This window comes from Ambystoma mexicanum, chromosome 4q (assembly GCF_040938575.1).
Source record: "Ambystoma mexicanum isolate Mex_15411 chromosome 4q, UKY_AmexF1_1, whole genome shotgun sequence".
Lineage (NCBI taxonomy): Eukaryota > Metazoa > Chordata > Amphibia > Caudata > Ambystomatidae > Ambystoma > Ambystoma mexicanum.
In genome coordinates, this window is record NC_090928.1 from 888,093,552 (window position 1) to 888,110,614 (window position 17,063).

Below are 17,063 nucleotides of genomic sequence, written 5' to 3' on the forward strand. Positions count from 1 at the left end.
AACATTCTGGAAGACACTGCCACTGGGGATGATAGGGAGAGCAGCCCTGCTGAAGATGACAGTACTACCCCGCCTCCAGTACTACTTCACAAACCTACCCCACAATATACCTGGGACATTCTTCAAACAACTGAACACAATAGCACAAGAATTCCTGTGGGGAAGGGGAAAAAATAGACTGGCTTTACACACACGCCAAAGAGAGTATAAGGCCGGAGGGATTAAACTGCCTGATTTTGAATGGTACTACTTGGCAGGGCAGCTGCAATTTGTGGTTCATTGGCTGTGAGACGAGACATCTATAGACACACTGTTACTGCAACCAGCACTGTTACCTGAGAGAGTTAATATGGATGGAGAAGTTCTTACTCTGAACGCTCCCCACACTGGCCAGACTGTGTCTGACCCTCTGGAAGAAAGCGTGGAAGATCCAGGGAATCCTGGATCCCTACTCGGCACAGATCCCGCTAGCAATATTTGCGAACTCCCAACCTGAAGTCTTCACATAGTATGGTAAGCATTGGGAAGCCAAAGGAATTACACAGGTTGGGGACTTAAGGAAGGAGGGAAAATGGGTGGAACTACGGACCCTGATTGAAAAATACAGAGTACATAAGGGTCAATTCATGCTGTACAATGGCATGGTAAACGCAATAAAAAAGATGGCCAAATCTACCAGAGGACACTGAAACAGGGGAGGCACTAGATGCATGGTTTGATGTGTCCAAAGGAGCACACACGGTGTCCAGACGTTACGAACGGCTCCTGAAAAGCCACAACACACAGGAACTACCAGCAAGAGGGAGACAGAACTCCAAAAAACATTCACAGATGATGAATGGTCAAGGGCCTTAAGGTACACAAAAAGGACTCCAGGAATGCAAGGTTTAGGCAAACACAGCTCTGTTACACAAAGAGCATACCTTACCGCAGGTGGAATATCCAAGATGGGGAGTAAAACAACCCGAAGCTGTCCAAGATGCGCAACTGAAAATGCGGATATGCTACATATGTTCTGGGTCTGCCCAGTGATAACGAAATTTTGGAATGACATTAAGACAAGAGCGTCAGAGGGTGGAATACGCATGCAAGCGTGGACACCGAAATCTTACCAGCTAGGACTCTTCCCGAGAGGGGGCAAACCAAGAACACACCTAGTGAAAATGAAAGACTTGATGTGTATCCTGGCGAAACGTTGAATAGCGATGGCGTGGAAATCATCTACTGTCCCGAACATAGCATGGTGGCCAGACTTAGAGCGATGGACATGGGCCAAAACAATAGTATGGACCATGGCGCAACACAGAGCTGCAAGCGAAAGCAGTGAGAAGATACTGGCATGGAACGCTTTGGTACAGGAACTGTTCGCACCCAGGGTAGTGGACGTTATGGACAATCCGGACGTAGGTGGAAATGATGAACAGCGGTAGGAAATGCCTGAGTTAGCAGTAGGGCAGAGGCCCAGATGTAAAAGAACACTACAGGCAACGATAGCCAGTTACAAGCAAGCAAAGAGAGCCCCGGAAATGGACGATTAAGATCGAGCGACAAGGCAGACAAAAAGACGTTGCAAACTACCAACACGAAGTGCCAGAGCGAATGAATGTTATGTTATTTGTTGTGTTATCTAATTGTTGTGTAAAAAACTATAGAGTTGGAAAAAAAGAAAAATAATGTATCTGTGTAAAATAACGGTAAGTATTAACAGTCGATTGTGACTAGTCATGATGGAAGATATTACACCACTCATACACTTGTGCAAACAGCTGCCAAAACATGCACCCAAGCTTATACAGTACAGTGCAGAATGGGTTAAGGGCACAGCAGATAAAATGTTCATGCCATGGCCACAAGGGGGATCACTATCCAAAGCAGTTTTGCAACATATGACATACTTGCACGCAGCGTACACTGGAAAGAAGGTAGAAAAAAGGTTAGCTAGCCTACAGCTTCGGAAGATGTACAAGGAGGAACGGGGAGACCCGCCTCCTGAAGACTGGATGCTTAACCAGTGTAAAGAGGGGGGTGTTGAGCCTTCTGTTTTCCCTACCGCACCTGAAGTAAATAGCGATAGTACGAAAGATGACAGTGTATCCATTGAGAGAGCTTAAGGCAGCAATGGGGTACAGTAATCCAACATATGACCCGACTGCATGTAGCAGCAACAAGAGTCCAGAAAAGACTCTAGAAAGGGATGTGAGCTCTAAAGTCCCACAGTACAAAGAGAGAAGTGACCGACCAAGTATGTCCCTAGATATAGGGTGGGAGATAAAGAGATGGAAAGGAGAGAAAGACAAAGCTGATGAGGTGGCGCTCATACAGAACGAATGGATGGGCAGTCAAATATTGCTAAAACTTGATGGAAAAAGCCTAGAGACAGTGAGGCAAAGGGAAGATCAGGACAAGCAAGATAAAAAAAGACAGAGAACGAAAGGAGCCAATAAAAGAGGATGAGGCTAAAAAAGATTGGGCAGAGACGGAGACAGCTGTATCAAGATGAACAGTTGAAAAAACAGGAGAGAGCAGAGGGGCAAAGGAAGCATGATAATAGACAGAGAGCACTCGAAGAATGAGACAGGCTAGAGAAAAAAAGGAGAGGAAGGACAGAAATTAAAAGATAAAAGAATGCAAAGACGAAGGGATGAAGAAATACGTAGGACAAATGAAAGAAGGGAAGTAAGAAGACGGTACATTGCCAGTCTCTATAGGAGAATGTGATATGTCTGTCCCGTTATTATATTCAAGACAGACACCGGTTAATATACTGGCCGAGATTTAATTACGAAACTAAACATGACGATTTCTTTTACTGATGAAGGCATAGTGAATTCAATGCCAGGAATACATTATTTAAATGTGAGCAAAATTATAATGGCATTTACAGGGCAGATAGCCATACAAGGAGTACCGTTAGAACCAGAAGTCTTTCACTATGGGGTTTGCATTTTGTTAACATGGCTACCTATTTTAGTGAGTAAGACTGTGAGAATACCTGATGAAATTTTGTTCAGCCGCAGGTACCTATGGACGAAGAGGGGGGACAAGTCTTTCCCTTAGAATTACAAGCAGCTACAGTGTGAGGAGAGTTAGCCATGCTTACAGGAGTTGATGATGATGGCAGATCATGGAGTACAGTGATTTCTGTTGGGGAAGGTTACAGATTGACTGACGTCACTGACGAGGGTCTGTTTAGAGACCACCCGTCAGATGATGAGGTAGTGTTTGAAATGAGTATTACATATTGGATCAGGACAGAAAGATGCAAGGTTGCACAGGAATTGATGATAGTGCGACAGCGTCCTGCATATTTTGATAAAGATATGGTGAAAGTGCCTGTTTCTTTATAGACTAGGGGCCCCTATGATGTAGACCTATTGAAGGGGGTTGAAGAAGTCAAGATTAAATTGAAGCCAGGAGCAATTTTACCTTGAGCAAGGCAGTATCCCATGTCTTGAGCAATGCAGATGAGGGTATTTTTAAGACGATATCCGGCATGATGGATCAGGGCATATTAGTGACATCAGTCACCTTGCAAATCCGCAGTGTATCCAGTCAGAAAATCGAAGGGGGGGGGCTCGTGGCGTTTATTGCAAGACATGCACCCAATCGAGTAGATTGTAGAGGCCGAGTTTCTTCTAGTTCCTAATCCGGCGACAATACTATGTAGTATCCCTGGAGGCACGATACTTCACTGTGATCGTCTTCAAAAATGCATTTTTCTCAATCCCATTACATAAAGATTCTCAAGATCTGACGTCATTTACATTCCCTCAGACTAAGCTAAAAAGCACAAGATTGCCCCAAGGATATTGTGAGTCTCCATCAATTTTCAATAGCATCCCGCAGGTGGATTTAAGCAATATTGATTTGCCAAGTGTCGTGCTGAAATACGTAGATGATATTTTGGTCTGCAGCACATCAGAAGAAGAGTGCAGACGTGACTCAGTTCTGCTAATGATTATTCTACCAGAGAAAGGATATAAGGTGGACAAAGAGAAATTGCAGTATTGCCAGGAAGAAGTGTTGTATATAGGTCAGTTAATATGGCATGAAGGAAAGAAAGTTACACCAGAAAGGGCACAGGCGATTTTGAAGACTTCAAAACTGCACACGATAAAGCAAATGCAACAATTTCTGGGATTATGCAATTATGTCAGAGCATGGGTATTTGATTATAGTTCATACACCAGACCCTTGCTGCAGGCCCTGAAAAAGGCACAGGTGAATAAGGTAAAGTTTATATGGACTGAGGAAATGGAGGAAGGGTTTGATGAGTTAAAAAAGGCAATTTGCACAGGTCCAGTTTTAGGGATTCCTAATTATTCTGAGGAATTCTTTTTTGTTTCACAACCAAATGGAACAGTCATGACAGCAGTGCTCACACAGAGAACCACGTTGGGGTACAAGCCTCTAGCATATTACAGTGGGATTTTGGACCCAGTAATCAGGGGTCACTTCCCTTGCTAACAATCATTGGCAGCCACCGCATTCGCTATTGAGATGTCTGCCAGCATAGTAACGGGGTGTTGCATGATTTTATTTTTTGAACATGCTTTATTTGCTGTTTTGGAGAAACCTAAATGTATGCTGACATCTCAAAGGGCTTCTGCCTATGAGGGAGTTATATCGAATCTAGCAATTGAAATAGTCAGATTTAAAACGGTGAACCCTCCCACATTTGTAGCTGAACCACTGGCAGATGGCGAGCAGGTACATGATTGCTCAAACTATGAGTAATTTTATGATGAGATCCCAAGGGTTAAAGAAAATGCTTTAGCAGCGGGGGAGATTCTTTTTATTGATGGTTCTTCGTAGATCGATCAAACCGATGGGCAAAGATATTCAGGTGCTGCTGTGATAAAACACAGGGCTAATGGGGAATTTGAAGTAATGATAAGTGTACGACTACGTCTCACTTTTCAGCACAGGCTGCAGAATCAGTGACGCTGATTGTCGCGCTCGAGAAACATGCAGACCAGGAAGTAACAGTGTACAGTGACTCCACCAATGTGACGTCAACAGTACACGCAGGGCTAACACGTTGGAAAAGGAGGGACTACCACAGAGCGGACTGCACTTCAGTGCAGCATGCCGCCTTATTCGACAGACGTATTGAAGCACTACAATTCCCAGTAGCCATCGCAGTAGTTAAGTGCGCAGCGCACACTAAGAGAGCAGACTTTATTTCACGCTAAAACCAAGCCCTAGATGAAGAAGCAAAAAGAGTTGCATATTCACCTGAGATAATGAGTTTTGATACACCTGATGTGAAAGGGTGACTGGTGGTGGTGATGATGATTGTGAATGAAAGCTTTAACCATTTATTGAAAACACAATTAATGGAAGTTCAAGGTGGAGCACCACAGGATGAGAAAGGTCTGTGGACATGGATGGGGGTGTTCTTTATCCCCTTCTGAAGCACTGTGGCGACAGGCAGCACTAGTAAACCAGTGATGCCTGTAGCCTTATTAAGGGTGGTGTTGAAACAGCTACACTACCCTAAGCATGTCACTAGGGAAAGCCTTGCAACAACTATTGCGGAGGACTGGTTTGTACTGAATTTGTTAGAACACGTTGCTTTCTATGTAGTAAATTGCATCAAATGTCAAAGGTTTACTGCTGGGCATACACTACGAACAGTTAGAGGAGTTATTCCTCGACCTAAAGGTCCTTTTCAACATTTACATATTGTCTGTTGAAATGCTGCAGATCTGTACTGGATATAGGTATATGATAGTGGTGGTGTGCCCCTTTTCTAGGTGGGTTGAGGCTGGCCCATGCACACATCCTGATGCCACTTGTGCTGCGAAATCTTTAGTCCAAGAAGTATTTCCTAGATGGGGAATATGTGAGGTGTTGTGATCAGATAATTGCCCACATATTGTGAATGAGGTGTTTGAGCAAATTTTATTGCTCAGCATAAAACAAGTTTTCTTCAGTTTATCACCTGCAAGCGAACGGGATATGTGAGAGACTCAATGATCTGCTCACTAAATGATAGCCAAACTGAAGCTAACCTTGAAAAAAGGATGGCTGCATTACCTCCCCCTTGCAGTATATATGCATTGAGGAATCAACCAGGCTCTGACCACCACCTCACGCCCCACAAACTAGTTACTGGGAGGAGAAGGAGAACGCCTCTAACCCCTCCATTGAGGACTAGAAGTGGTCTTGGGAGGATAGCTCAGGGGCAAAGTGCTAGCCTTGGAAGCAAGACGACACAGAGCAACACAGGTTTGATCCCCAGGTCCGCACTTAGAAACTTCTGGGTATTAAGCATGTTCTAAAAACCCTATCATATCATATCATATGCCCAGACAACAGCAGAATTGTTAGGAGATGAGCTAGGTGCTTACTTAACATGTATGACTACAAGTATCTCTGTCATTTCAGATCAAATCACGCGGACAGGGTGCCGGTCTCCAAACACAGATGACAACCATACAGCAACTGGATTTAAGGAACTACACTTGCCAAAACTACTGTTTTCCAGAGATCAAGGTCTGAGCAAGAACTTCACCTTTAAATGGCACGAGCCCAGGTTTAACGGCCCTTTCATAGTGAAGGATGTAATCCCATCAGCAGTGAAGGTTCTAGGGAGACGCGCTTGGCTATACCAGGAAGATGTAAAAGTCTACACCGGAGAGGCAACTGCACCCTCACCCCATTCAGAAGCAAGCCACAGTGAAGAAGTTCAGCATGTATAGAGTAGATCGATGACAAGGAAGAAGGACGGAAAGACTGTCCAGTAGACAGAGGGAAAGTGTGCACATGGACTGTGGTTCTTCCAAGACACTCTTTGTAGCTGCTAAGCAAGGAGTGAACAAGCTATAGTTCTTCAGCCACAGGAAGTTGGTAACATTGGACAGAGATGTATTGAAGTCTTGAAGGGAAAAGAAGTGCCAAACCTCAAGTTCATCTTTGATAATGTAGAAAACAATGAGAGAACACAGCGACGTGCAAGAAGCCATTGTTGCTGGAGTTGGATGTATTGGTACATAATATATACATGTATCATATTTATCATTATTCTTTTTTTTCCCACAATACACACTGTTTATTATGTTGGTCCAAAGAGAGCAGTTATTCCCGTGCATCTTCCTATGCAGCAGGAAGGTACAGATATAGCAGTCTTTCGAAAAACAAGGCCTTATGTGATTATCCCTTCCCTTATGGGTCCTCCAGTAAGAAGAAACTAAGCTGATATATTTCATGAGGTGATCATATAAGCTCATGAGGGAAGAGAGAGACTTAAGAGAAGTATAAGAGAGGATTATCATGAATTGAATGATTATCTGGATAGTACAGCACATTTGGGGAACAACAAGTGGTATCAGCACCTGAAAGAGGTGGGATGGAGTACCTCAGAGGAGGAATGCTATGTGTGTGCACTCCTGCCTTACACTATGGGAAAATCTAAGATATTCATGACAGAGACCATGATGTTGCTAACAAACTTGCATGCCAAGATGGAAGATGAAGTACAAGATGTTGCTGATGACAGTTGGCTTGGATCAATCTTTTTTTGGGTTCCACGGTAGATGGCGAACATTTTCAAGTTCTTGGGAGCGCTGTTGGTGATGATCATGCTTGAATTTTGTGTGATCAGAATAGCAATCACGCAATGCAAGAAGACTGCAAAGAAGGCATTAGGAATGAAGATTATGATTGATATCGAATCAGGATGGAAAGCTAAAGAACAGAAAAATGAAGAGATCAGAGACTATGTGATGCCAGCATCAATGCAACTGAGAGAACGAAGTTCCGGTACCCAAACAACCACAAGAAGTACTTGCGGAAGTGGATCTACTGAATGTGGGAAAAGAACAAACTCCTGCCTGAGGTGAGGAGCAAGAACATTGATGATGTCAGAGGTTCATAATTTAATAGTATTTTAAATACAGAAAGACTCTGAAACATGGCCTTCTCCGAGCAGGGTCATGCCTCAACTAGGACCAGCCGGTCCGAGGAGTGGTCCGCGAAGTCCTTTGAGGGCGCCTCATCTGTAGGATCACAAGCTAAGGTCAAGTGCCACAAGTCCGAGTCCACCGGGTTCGCAGCGGAAGCGGGTTTCCTAAGTAGATAGGGAACGATCAGCCTCACCTTCCACCTCCATTGCCAGCCTACCATCAAGCTAAGGGTGCTGATCTTGTGAGGGTAGCTCCCACAGCTCAGAAAGTGTCCCTACCCCTCAGGTGCGACACTGCTGCAGTGACTTTGGCAAAGTCTGCAGGCATTCCAGAACGGGTGAAACGGGCCCAGGCCCCAGTTCAAGAGACTCAGGGCGGAAGAAAAGGGGTGGCGAGGAGGCCCCGAAACAGCCCTCCCAGGCCGTCGCCCAAACCATGGAGGTCTCGTCCATGGACGGCGAAGATCGGACGACGGTGACAACAACGGCGCAGGGCCTGGTTTTCCTGTTATGCCTTCTCAGCCAGGGACATTTCCTTGGTACATTTCCTTGGTTATTCCGTCGACTCTACCCACCTTGATGTCGGAGATCCATTGAGGATGCCTCCGGCTCCGGTACCTGTGGTCCCCCAGGTCCCAATCAGCTTCCAGCGAAGAAGAGGAAGCGTCATCCAACGCCCCCATTTCAGCCTCCTCCACCATGTTGGGTCCCTTCTCCCCCAGCTGACCCAGACACTGGTACGGGGACAGTGATGACGGATGATGACGGGGACATCATCGCAACGGACGGTGATTCACCACATTTAAATGCTCCACATAGGGCATCCCCACCGGATGAGAGGGGATCGTTCCACTCCATGATCGCCAGGTTTTCCGAGCTATTCCACTCATGCCTGAGGAAACCAAGAAGGAGGTCTTCTTGTATCAAAGGTGCAAGGCCGATATTTGGGAGGAGGGCCTGGCCTTCATGAAGAACACTTGCACGGCTCCAGCCAAACTGGATAGGCTTGAGAAGAAATATAGGGTGCCGGATTCCACACCCAAGTGCGTCAGGTCAGATTCGGTAATATCGGCGGCTGCAAGAAAACGCCAACCTGTCCTCATCGTCTTCAGTCCCTCTGGCCAGCAAGGGGAAAAGGATGGATGCCATCAGAAAGAGGGTGACTTCCACCTCGGTGTCCACTACCAAGGCGACCAACACACTGGTGATCCTGACAAGTTACGACAGGGAACTGTGGCACAAGCTGGGGCCGATTCTTGAGTGCCTCCCTGAAGATAAGAAGATGGGAGTCCATTGCTCTCTTCCAGGAAGGGGAAGTGGCGTCGAATCACGCCATCAGGGTGGCAGTGGAAGTCACAGACAAAGGGTTCCAGCAAATGGCGAATGGTGTCTGCCTTTGTCGCTAAGGTTGGATGAAAGCCACAAATTTCCATTAGGAGTTCCAAGCGAAGGTGCTGGACATGCCCTTCTACGGAGAGAATCTGTTTGGGAAGGTCGTCGACGTGTCCCTCCAGTTCATCAAGGCAGATACAGAAACGGCCCGTTCCTTGGGCACTCTCCAGCAGCACTGCTCGTCCTTTCGCTCTTCCCAGGGAAAGTCAAGCAGGTCTTCAAAAGTGTTTTCCACATCGTACCGACAGTCTTCCAGATCCTCAACACAGGAAGCCTACAGAGGCTGTTCCCAGGCCTGCGGTATCGGTGGACAGCATTGCCGTTGCTCATTGCCAAAGCATGCCTGAACCGGCCGGGATGTCAGGCCCCCACTTGTGCACCCCGGTGGGAGGCCGGCTGACAATGTTCGTCAGCGAGTGGAGAAATATCACCACCGACAGATGGGTGCTGGACGCACTTCAAGGTCGACTACGGTCACAAGTGGAAGCGTTTCGTTATGTGGTGTCGATCTCACAATATTACCCCTCTCAGGGTCACGGCCCGCAGGTCCTTCCATGTTTGCTATCCTTGGCCATGGCCGGACTGGCGCACGCATCTATCAGGGTACATCTAGCGGCTATCTCCCACTACACCAGGTCTCCAGGAAGATCGTCACTTTGGTAACACCGGCTAGTCAAGGAATTTCTCAAAGGACTTTTTCGATCCTTCCCACCGGTGAAGGCTCCTGCCCTGGCCTGGTAACTCTTGGTGGTCTGACGAGGCTCATGGGGCCCCCTTTCGAGCCTATGCATCAGGCCCCACCTAAGTTCCTCTTGTGGAAAACTGCTTTCCTTGTGACCATTACCTCTGCCAGAAGGGTAAGTGACATCCAGGCCCTATCCTGCAAGCAACCATACCTGACTTTCCTCGAACCCAGGGTGGTGCTGCGTACGTATCCCTCCTTCATGGCTAAGGTTTTGTTGGAATTCTACCTCAACAAGCCTTTGGTGTTACCTGTGCCTTTGGTGTTACCTGTTTTTTTCCCGAAACCTTTGTCACTGGTGGAAAGGGCCTTGCCCTCGCTGGACGTTGCGTGTGCCCTGAAGTTCTATGTGACGTGCGCAAATTTGCATAAGACCTTTCAACTGTTTGTGCACCACGGGAATGCCTTGTCCAAGGCTTCCATTTGAAGGTCGCTCTCTGGCTGCATCACAAACTGTGATCGGTTGGCAAACCGACCACTGTCGGGCTGTCAGAGAACCCACTCCACCACAGCGATCGATGCAACCACAGCATTCCTGTCTGGTGTGCCCCTGCTGGACGTCTGCAGAGCTGCTAGGTGGAGGTCCACACACACCTTCACAAAGTTCTACTTCGTCGACAGGGATTCCAGGGAGGAGTCCAGAGTCGGCCAAGCAGTTGCTATGCAACCTGTTCGCTTGAGGTGAGCCTGTTCCGGAGGTAAGAATTGATTGCTTCTGTTGAGCCTTGCCACCTCCCGTTGTTGTGTAATGTTGTACTACTATGTATTCGTTATTCATGACCATGTGAATCCATGCCAGACCCCATGCTAGAAAAGGTTTAAGTTACTTGCCTGTAACTATTGTTACCCAGCATGGGTCTGGCATGGATTCACATGCGTACCCTCCCTCCGTCCCCTCTGCAGCTTTTCTTGGTCATACTCCCACTTTACATGCTTACCAAATCTGAAGATGGCTGCCAGAGAAGGGGCTTAGCGAGAGGACTGTCATTGGATGGGAACAGCATAACCCAGAGCACAGTGATTGGTTTAGAGGAGAAATACATTTTTTAACTGAATCTGACATTGTTTTTTCTTTTACCGAGGATTCCTAGCCCGGCAATGGGGAATATTCATGAGCATGTGAATCCATGCCAGACCCATGCTGGAGAACAATAGTTACAGTCAAGTAACTTCAACCATATTGTAACACTTTGTTTGTTTGTTTGTTTGTTTGTTTGTTTTATTTATTTATTTATATAGCGCTCCAGACCCAGAGCTAAAAGGGCGCAAAGGAAGTGGTTACAGGATACATTATATACATTTTACAGGTTATACACTTATACAATTTGTATGGAATAAGCACATTAAGGTACAAGGCAATATCATTTGTGTTCTCATAATATTTTTCAGTGTAACAGACTCATCAATTTTAAGAAAAAGGGTTTGTCAGTAATAGAATGGTGTATTGAAGTTTTTATTTTATTGTGTTTGTAGGTGCAAAAACAGTGTACAATCAAGTTAATAATTTAACATGTATTTGCTATTCCCAAAATGGTGACCTGCACAAAGGACCATTTTTAATTTGCAAAAATGGTTACCATTTATACATTTACTTTGCTGCATTTACACTATGCATTACGATAATGTGGTTATGAGTACAGTGATGCTCGCACACGTTAACTAGTGCATGATACAAAAAGGATCAAGGGATGATGGAAGACATACATTGCTGCTAATTTATTTTTTCTGCTAATTCCCAATGCTCATCTATTTTTTTACTTTTATTTATAGATTTTTTGTTGACATTTGCTGCACAAAAGACAAAAGGTTTCTTACTATCAACAGTAACAGTAAAACAACATCTGAGGTCTGGTTGGTGGATTGTAATCGTCCCTTGGATTTGCCCTGTCTTGTACAGCAACGAATATCCGGGGTTATTTACCATATAGAGCACAGGGATAATACGTTGTATGTACTCACGACTCTAGGCGAGCATGGAGACTACAAGGTAACTGTGTTTAACATTCAAATATCCTTTTGGGACATGGCTCTGTAAAAATGCATATTCCATATAAAGCGAATGCAAAACACCTTGCTTCCATGGCATGAAATAATACTGTGCTTTCATTAGTGTGTACATAGGTTGCAATTGTGCAAATATATTATCCACCATTCGTGGATTCATTGTTAAATGTGCCAAGTTCTTATTTTACAAAGGACGCTTGTGGATTTTATGAGGTTCTATTTGGATGGCCAGCTTTGCACAAGCAACCGAATGGCCAATAGCTGCTTACAACACAGCTTCTGAATATTTATTGGAAATTCCATTGTCTCAGGAGGATAGCTCAGGGGCAACATACTCACCTTGGAAGCAAGACGACACAGAGCAACACAGGTTCGATCCCTGGGTCTGCGCTTAGAAACCTCTGTGTATTAAGCGCATTATAAATAACCTATCATATCATATCATACAAAGTGATGCAAGTTTCTGAACTGTACTGAAACAGTGAACTGCATTAACTGAAAACAAGTGCTAGCAATGCCAAGAGAGCACAAAGAGTTGTGTGCATGATATGAGAAATCCAGCATTGTCCAAAGCCGAGAAAGTGCAAAGAACTGTATTTTATAAGGAAACAAGCATTGGCAAGAGCCAAGGGAACATAAGAAAGTGTAACAAGTGTATGGTGGCCATGCAAGCCACAATACAGTGTCAGGAGAGTGTGACGCATGTGAATGAAGCAAACCTCACTGCTAAGGAAAAGCAGTGGGCTGGTGTTAATGGAAAAGCAGTCATGGCGGGGTACAGGTTGCGTGACCTGTAATGGGTGGACTATGTGGTCTGACAACTGAACGTAGACCGGGTGCCCCCTGAATGTAAAAGCCACTGAAAACACCTATAAAGGTGCTTGTGCTGTGCAAAGGCCTTTTTGTGATTTTGAGGACGTGTTGTTTTGAAAGTTGGAAGATTTGAACTCTTGGGGAAGGGATCCCCAGTCCTTTATGAACTATGTTGAACTTGGGGGAAGCAGAGCTGATTACAAGCTCAGAGCTAGAAGATGCTCTGAACTTTATTTCAAACCCTATTCATTTTGTTGCTGACATCCCTACACATTGTATGCAATTAGTTGTGAGGGTAAGTATAGGTTTTGGACACAGACAGATGTTTTACTTTCGACTTCCTCACGCAGACTATCCTTAGGTTTCTTTAGGTAGGGAAATCCCACCTTAGCATTGGGCAAGTTAGAAATTACTCCACCCTGCCTTTTTGAGTTAATAAATCTTTGTGGAAAGAACTTGAACCTGTTGTCTGTGTCTGACACATGATGCCTTCCCAGAAGAGAATGTTTCTTGAATTCAGAAATGAATGTATCGATATTGGTAGGGTTCCTAATGAATGGGTTATCATTGCCATTAGTTGTAATATTAGTGCCCAGTTTTTGTATGGCTCTTGCTGGTTCATGATTTAACGTCCACGAGAGCATGGCATGTTCACTCAACCCATTTTGATTTGTTCCTATGATGGATGAAAGCTTTCTTTTTTTTTACCAACTTTATTTGGTTTTCAAGAGCACAAATACAGATATGCATGCATTAAAGAATCACAAACAGTGGCATAGCTTGTGTCTTCCCTTTTTCCAGAGTCCATTTGCTCCTGAGTTTTAACTGTTAAAACATTCTCCCACCCACCCCCCCCCAACAAACTTTCCCAACTTTTGGGTAGAGTACTACATCTGTTCGGGCTTTCTTGAATGTTCCATGAGTCCAGTTTCTTCTCCCCCCCCGTTCAAGGTTCATGTGGACTGTTTGATGACAGACACTTTGCGAAGTAGTTTAGGTTTAAAGTACATCTGTTCTCTATCGTCTGTTAACTCATGCAACGACATCCAAGTGTTCATATTTTTCGAGTAGGAGCCATGAGCGGTTACCGTTACTTTTTCCATTGCCATCACTCCCCATAGTCTCACCCACCACATGCCTACTACCGGCCCTTGTTTATTCTTCCATGCCTGCGCCAAGGTGATTATAGCTGCACTCAACATGTGGGTGATAAGGTTAGTTCTGACTCGAGAGTTTTCATAGCACCCTTCAACTGCTTCCCCCAATAACACCACCACTGGGTCTTGAGGCCATTGCTCCCCCGTTATTTCCTTGATATGGATCAGAATCTCTTTCCAGTAGGTCTCTGCCACCGGGCAGGACCACCACATGTGAATCAAGTCGCCGGGTTGCCCACATTCCCTCCAACAAGCATTGGGATACCCTAGGTTAATGGTGTGCATACGTAATGGTGTCATGTATCATCGTAAACAAAGTTTGTATGCTGCCTCTTTGATTGAGGTGCATTTGGAGCTTTTAGCGGCTCTATACCATATGCGACCCCAGGTCTCTCCCGAAATTGGTCTCCCCACATCTGCCTCCCATTTTTGCATGTGTGTAAGAGTTTCTTCTGGGTCCACCGCTCCCATCAGTCAATACAGCTTTGATACCCCTTTTTCAGGCTGACTTGCTTGTATCGTTAGCTCCAGCCCTACCGGGTCCCGAGCTGCTCCTTCCCAAACCCTCATATTTGAGATCCAATGTCTGAGTTGGATATAATGGAACCGTTCTCCCTCCGGTATATTAAACTTGGCCTTACAGTCTTCAAATGTGAGGGGTGCCCCTTCTGCGTATAGGTACCTCAGTAGCAGGGGTTGTTCCTTCCCCCCCAGCATGTCCAAAAATCGACCCGCATCCCTGGGGTGAAGTCCGGGTTATGGGCAACCGGAGCAAGCGGGCCTCCCCCCACCTTCACCCTCTTACCCCTTAAAGCTTTATCCCAATAACATAGGGTGGCTTTAGTTGATTCCAGCAATGTACCCCCTTTGCCTCTGTGTCTTGCTGCTAGGAAGCCAATGCTCCCCACGGTTGTCTTAGAAGCAGCACTCTCGAGGTTTGACCATTGGTTCTGGCCTTCTCTAAGTGACCATTGTAGCATGGGTGCTATCTGTGCAGCCCCTAAATATCATCAGAGTTCTGGGACCCCCCAGTCCTCCTAACGCGTGTGGTCTAAATAATACCTTCTTGGGCACTCTCGCCCCCCACCCCCAATGAAGGACATCGCCTCCCTTTGTAAATTTTTGATTGCCGGGCCCGGGATGCGTATTGGGAGCGTGCCTACTACATACAGAAATCTAGGTAACAGGGTCATCTTGACTGCAGTTATCCGTGCAAGCCATGATAGCCTCTGCATGTCCCAACGCTTCAAATCTTCTGCCACTGCTTTCAGTAGGCCCGGAACATTAGCCCTATATAGCCTCTCATATGTGGGGGTCAGTTGTATCCCTAGGTATTTTACCGATGTCTGTTCCCATCTCAGGGGGTACTGGTTTTCCCAATCTGTCACTTGTTCTGTCCTCTCAGTGATGTTAAGTGCTTTAGATTTAGGATAGTTGATATGGAACCCTGAGACCTTCGCGAATCCCTCTAACAGTTATATGGCCTTTGGAAGTGAGTGTGCTGTGTCATTCAGGAACATGAGAACATCATCCGCATAGAGAGCTACCTTTTGGGATTCCCAGGCTCTCACTTCTACCCCCTGAATTTCCATATCGGCTCAGGCCCTCTGCGCCAGTGGCTCCATGGCCATGGCGAAAATCAGTGGCGATAGTGGGCACCCTTGCCTTTCGGATGAGGATCTTTTCTGCAAGCCGCCCATTGATCATCAGGCTTGTGGTTGGTCGTATGAAGTTGGCCATTACCATACGAGTAAAGATGGGCCCACATCCAAACTTCCCAAGGGTTAGTTGTAAAAATCCCCAGTGCATGCTATCGAAGGCTCTGGAAGCATCCAATGCCAGTGCTGAGAACTTCTGCCGTGTCCTTCGTCCCCAGTCTATTGTGTCTATGGCTCTGCAGATGTTATCATAAGTGTGCCGCCCTTTATAAAGCCTGCCTGGTCTGGGTGGATTATCCCTGGGAGAACCCTCGACAACCTACAGGCCAAGACTGAGGAGTAGATTTTTGCATCCCCATTCAACAAGGAGATGGGGCGGTAACTCGCACATTCCAGTGGGTCCCTATCTGGCTTTAATAGCAACACTGTGGTTGCCGGGATCATATCCCCCGATATTCTTCCTGTGTCTCGGATAAAGTTAAACAGTTTTGTTAAGGGGCCCACTAGGATAGCCCTGAAGGTTTTATAGTATGCATTGCTAAGACCATCGGACCCGGGGATTTGTGTCCCTTCAGTGCCCCTATGACCTTCCCCACCTCTTCCTCCGTTATGGGTGCTTCTAACATTTGCCTGTTTTTTTCGCTAATTTGGGGCAGGGTGGTCTGGTTTAAGAATGCTGTCTGTGCTTCTTTGTCTAGGTCTCCCCCCTCAGGTTCTCAATATAATATGAATGCATGACTTCTATTTCCTTCTCTCCCCTCACCAGCTCCCCCTCCCGGTTTTTAAGTTGGGCTATACGATTCCGGAGTTTCTGTTGTCTCAGCTTAGCTGCGAGGAGTCGGTTGGCCTTGTTCCCATGTGTATAATAAAATTGTTTGGTTTGTACCAGTAGTCGTGCAGCATCATCAGCCAGGTGGGTTTCTAGGACCGCCCTTGCTTTTTTCAATTCCTGCCATGCTTTCTCTGAGCCCTTGTCTTTATACTCTGTCTCTGCCTTTGTTACTCTGGCCTCCATGTCCCGGCTCACCCTCTCCCGACCTTTGATGTAGTTTGTTGTGTGTGTGATAAATTCACCCCTTACCACCACTTTGCTTGCGTCCCATATCGTGGCCCAGTTTACCTATGGAGTAATATTTTCTTGGAAGTAGTTTTTTCGGACCTGTTCTATGCCAGCTCTAAGGGCTAAATCCCTCAGGATCACTTCGTTTAGTCTCCAAGGCTTGCGGGGCGGTCGTCGTGAGTCAGCCGGTTCCATCTTCAATAGGACCGGAGCGTGGTCTGATAGACACCTCACTTCTATATCCAGTCCCGTGATTCGTGGGACCAGTGTGTCTGAGATGAGAACCATATCGATCCGAGAGTGAGCCCTATGCACCGCTGAATAATGA

The 17,063-nt window shown here is 45.9% G+C and overlaps 1 protein-coding gene across 4 annotated transcripts in view; it reads left to right on the plus strand.

Moving 5' to 3' along the window:
* The window catches only part of PREPL (prolyl endopeptidase like), a 915,395-nt gene that overhangs the window by 527,918 nt on the left and 370,414 nt on the right, over positions 1-17,063 (plus strand). For all 4 annotated transcript variants that reach the window (XM_069608452.1, XM_069608451.1, XM_069608454.1 and 1 more), the window contains one exon: positions 11,814-12,030. In XM_069608452.1, the coding sequence (XP_069464553.1) occupies positions 11,814-12,030 (217 nt within the window). The remainder of the gene's footprint in view (positions 1-11,813; positions 12,031-17,063) is intronic.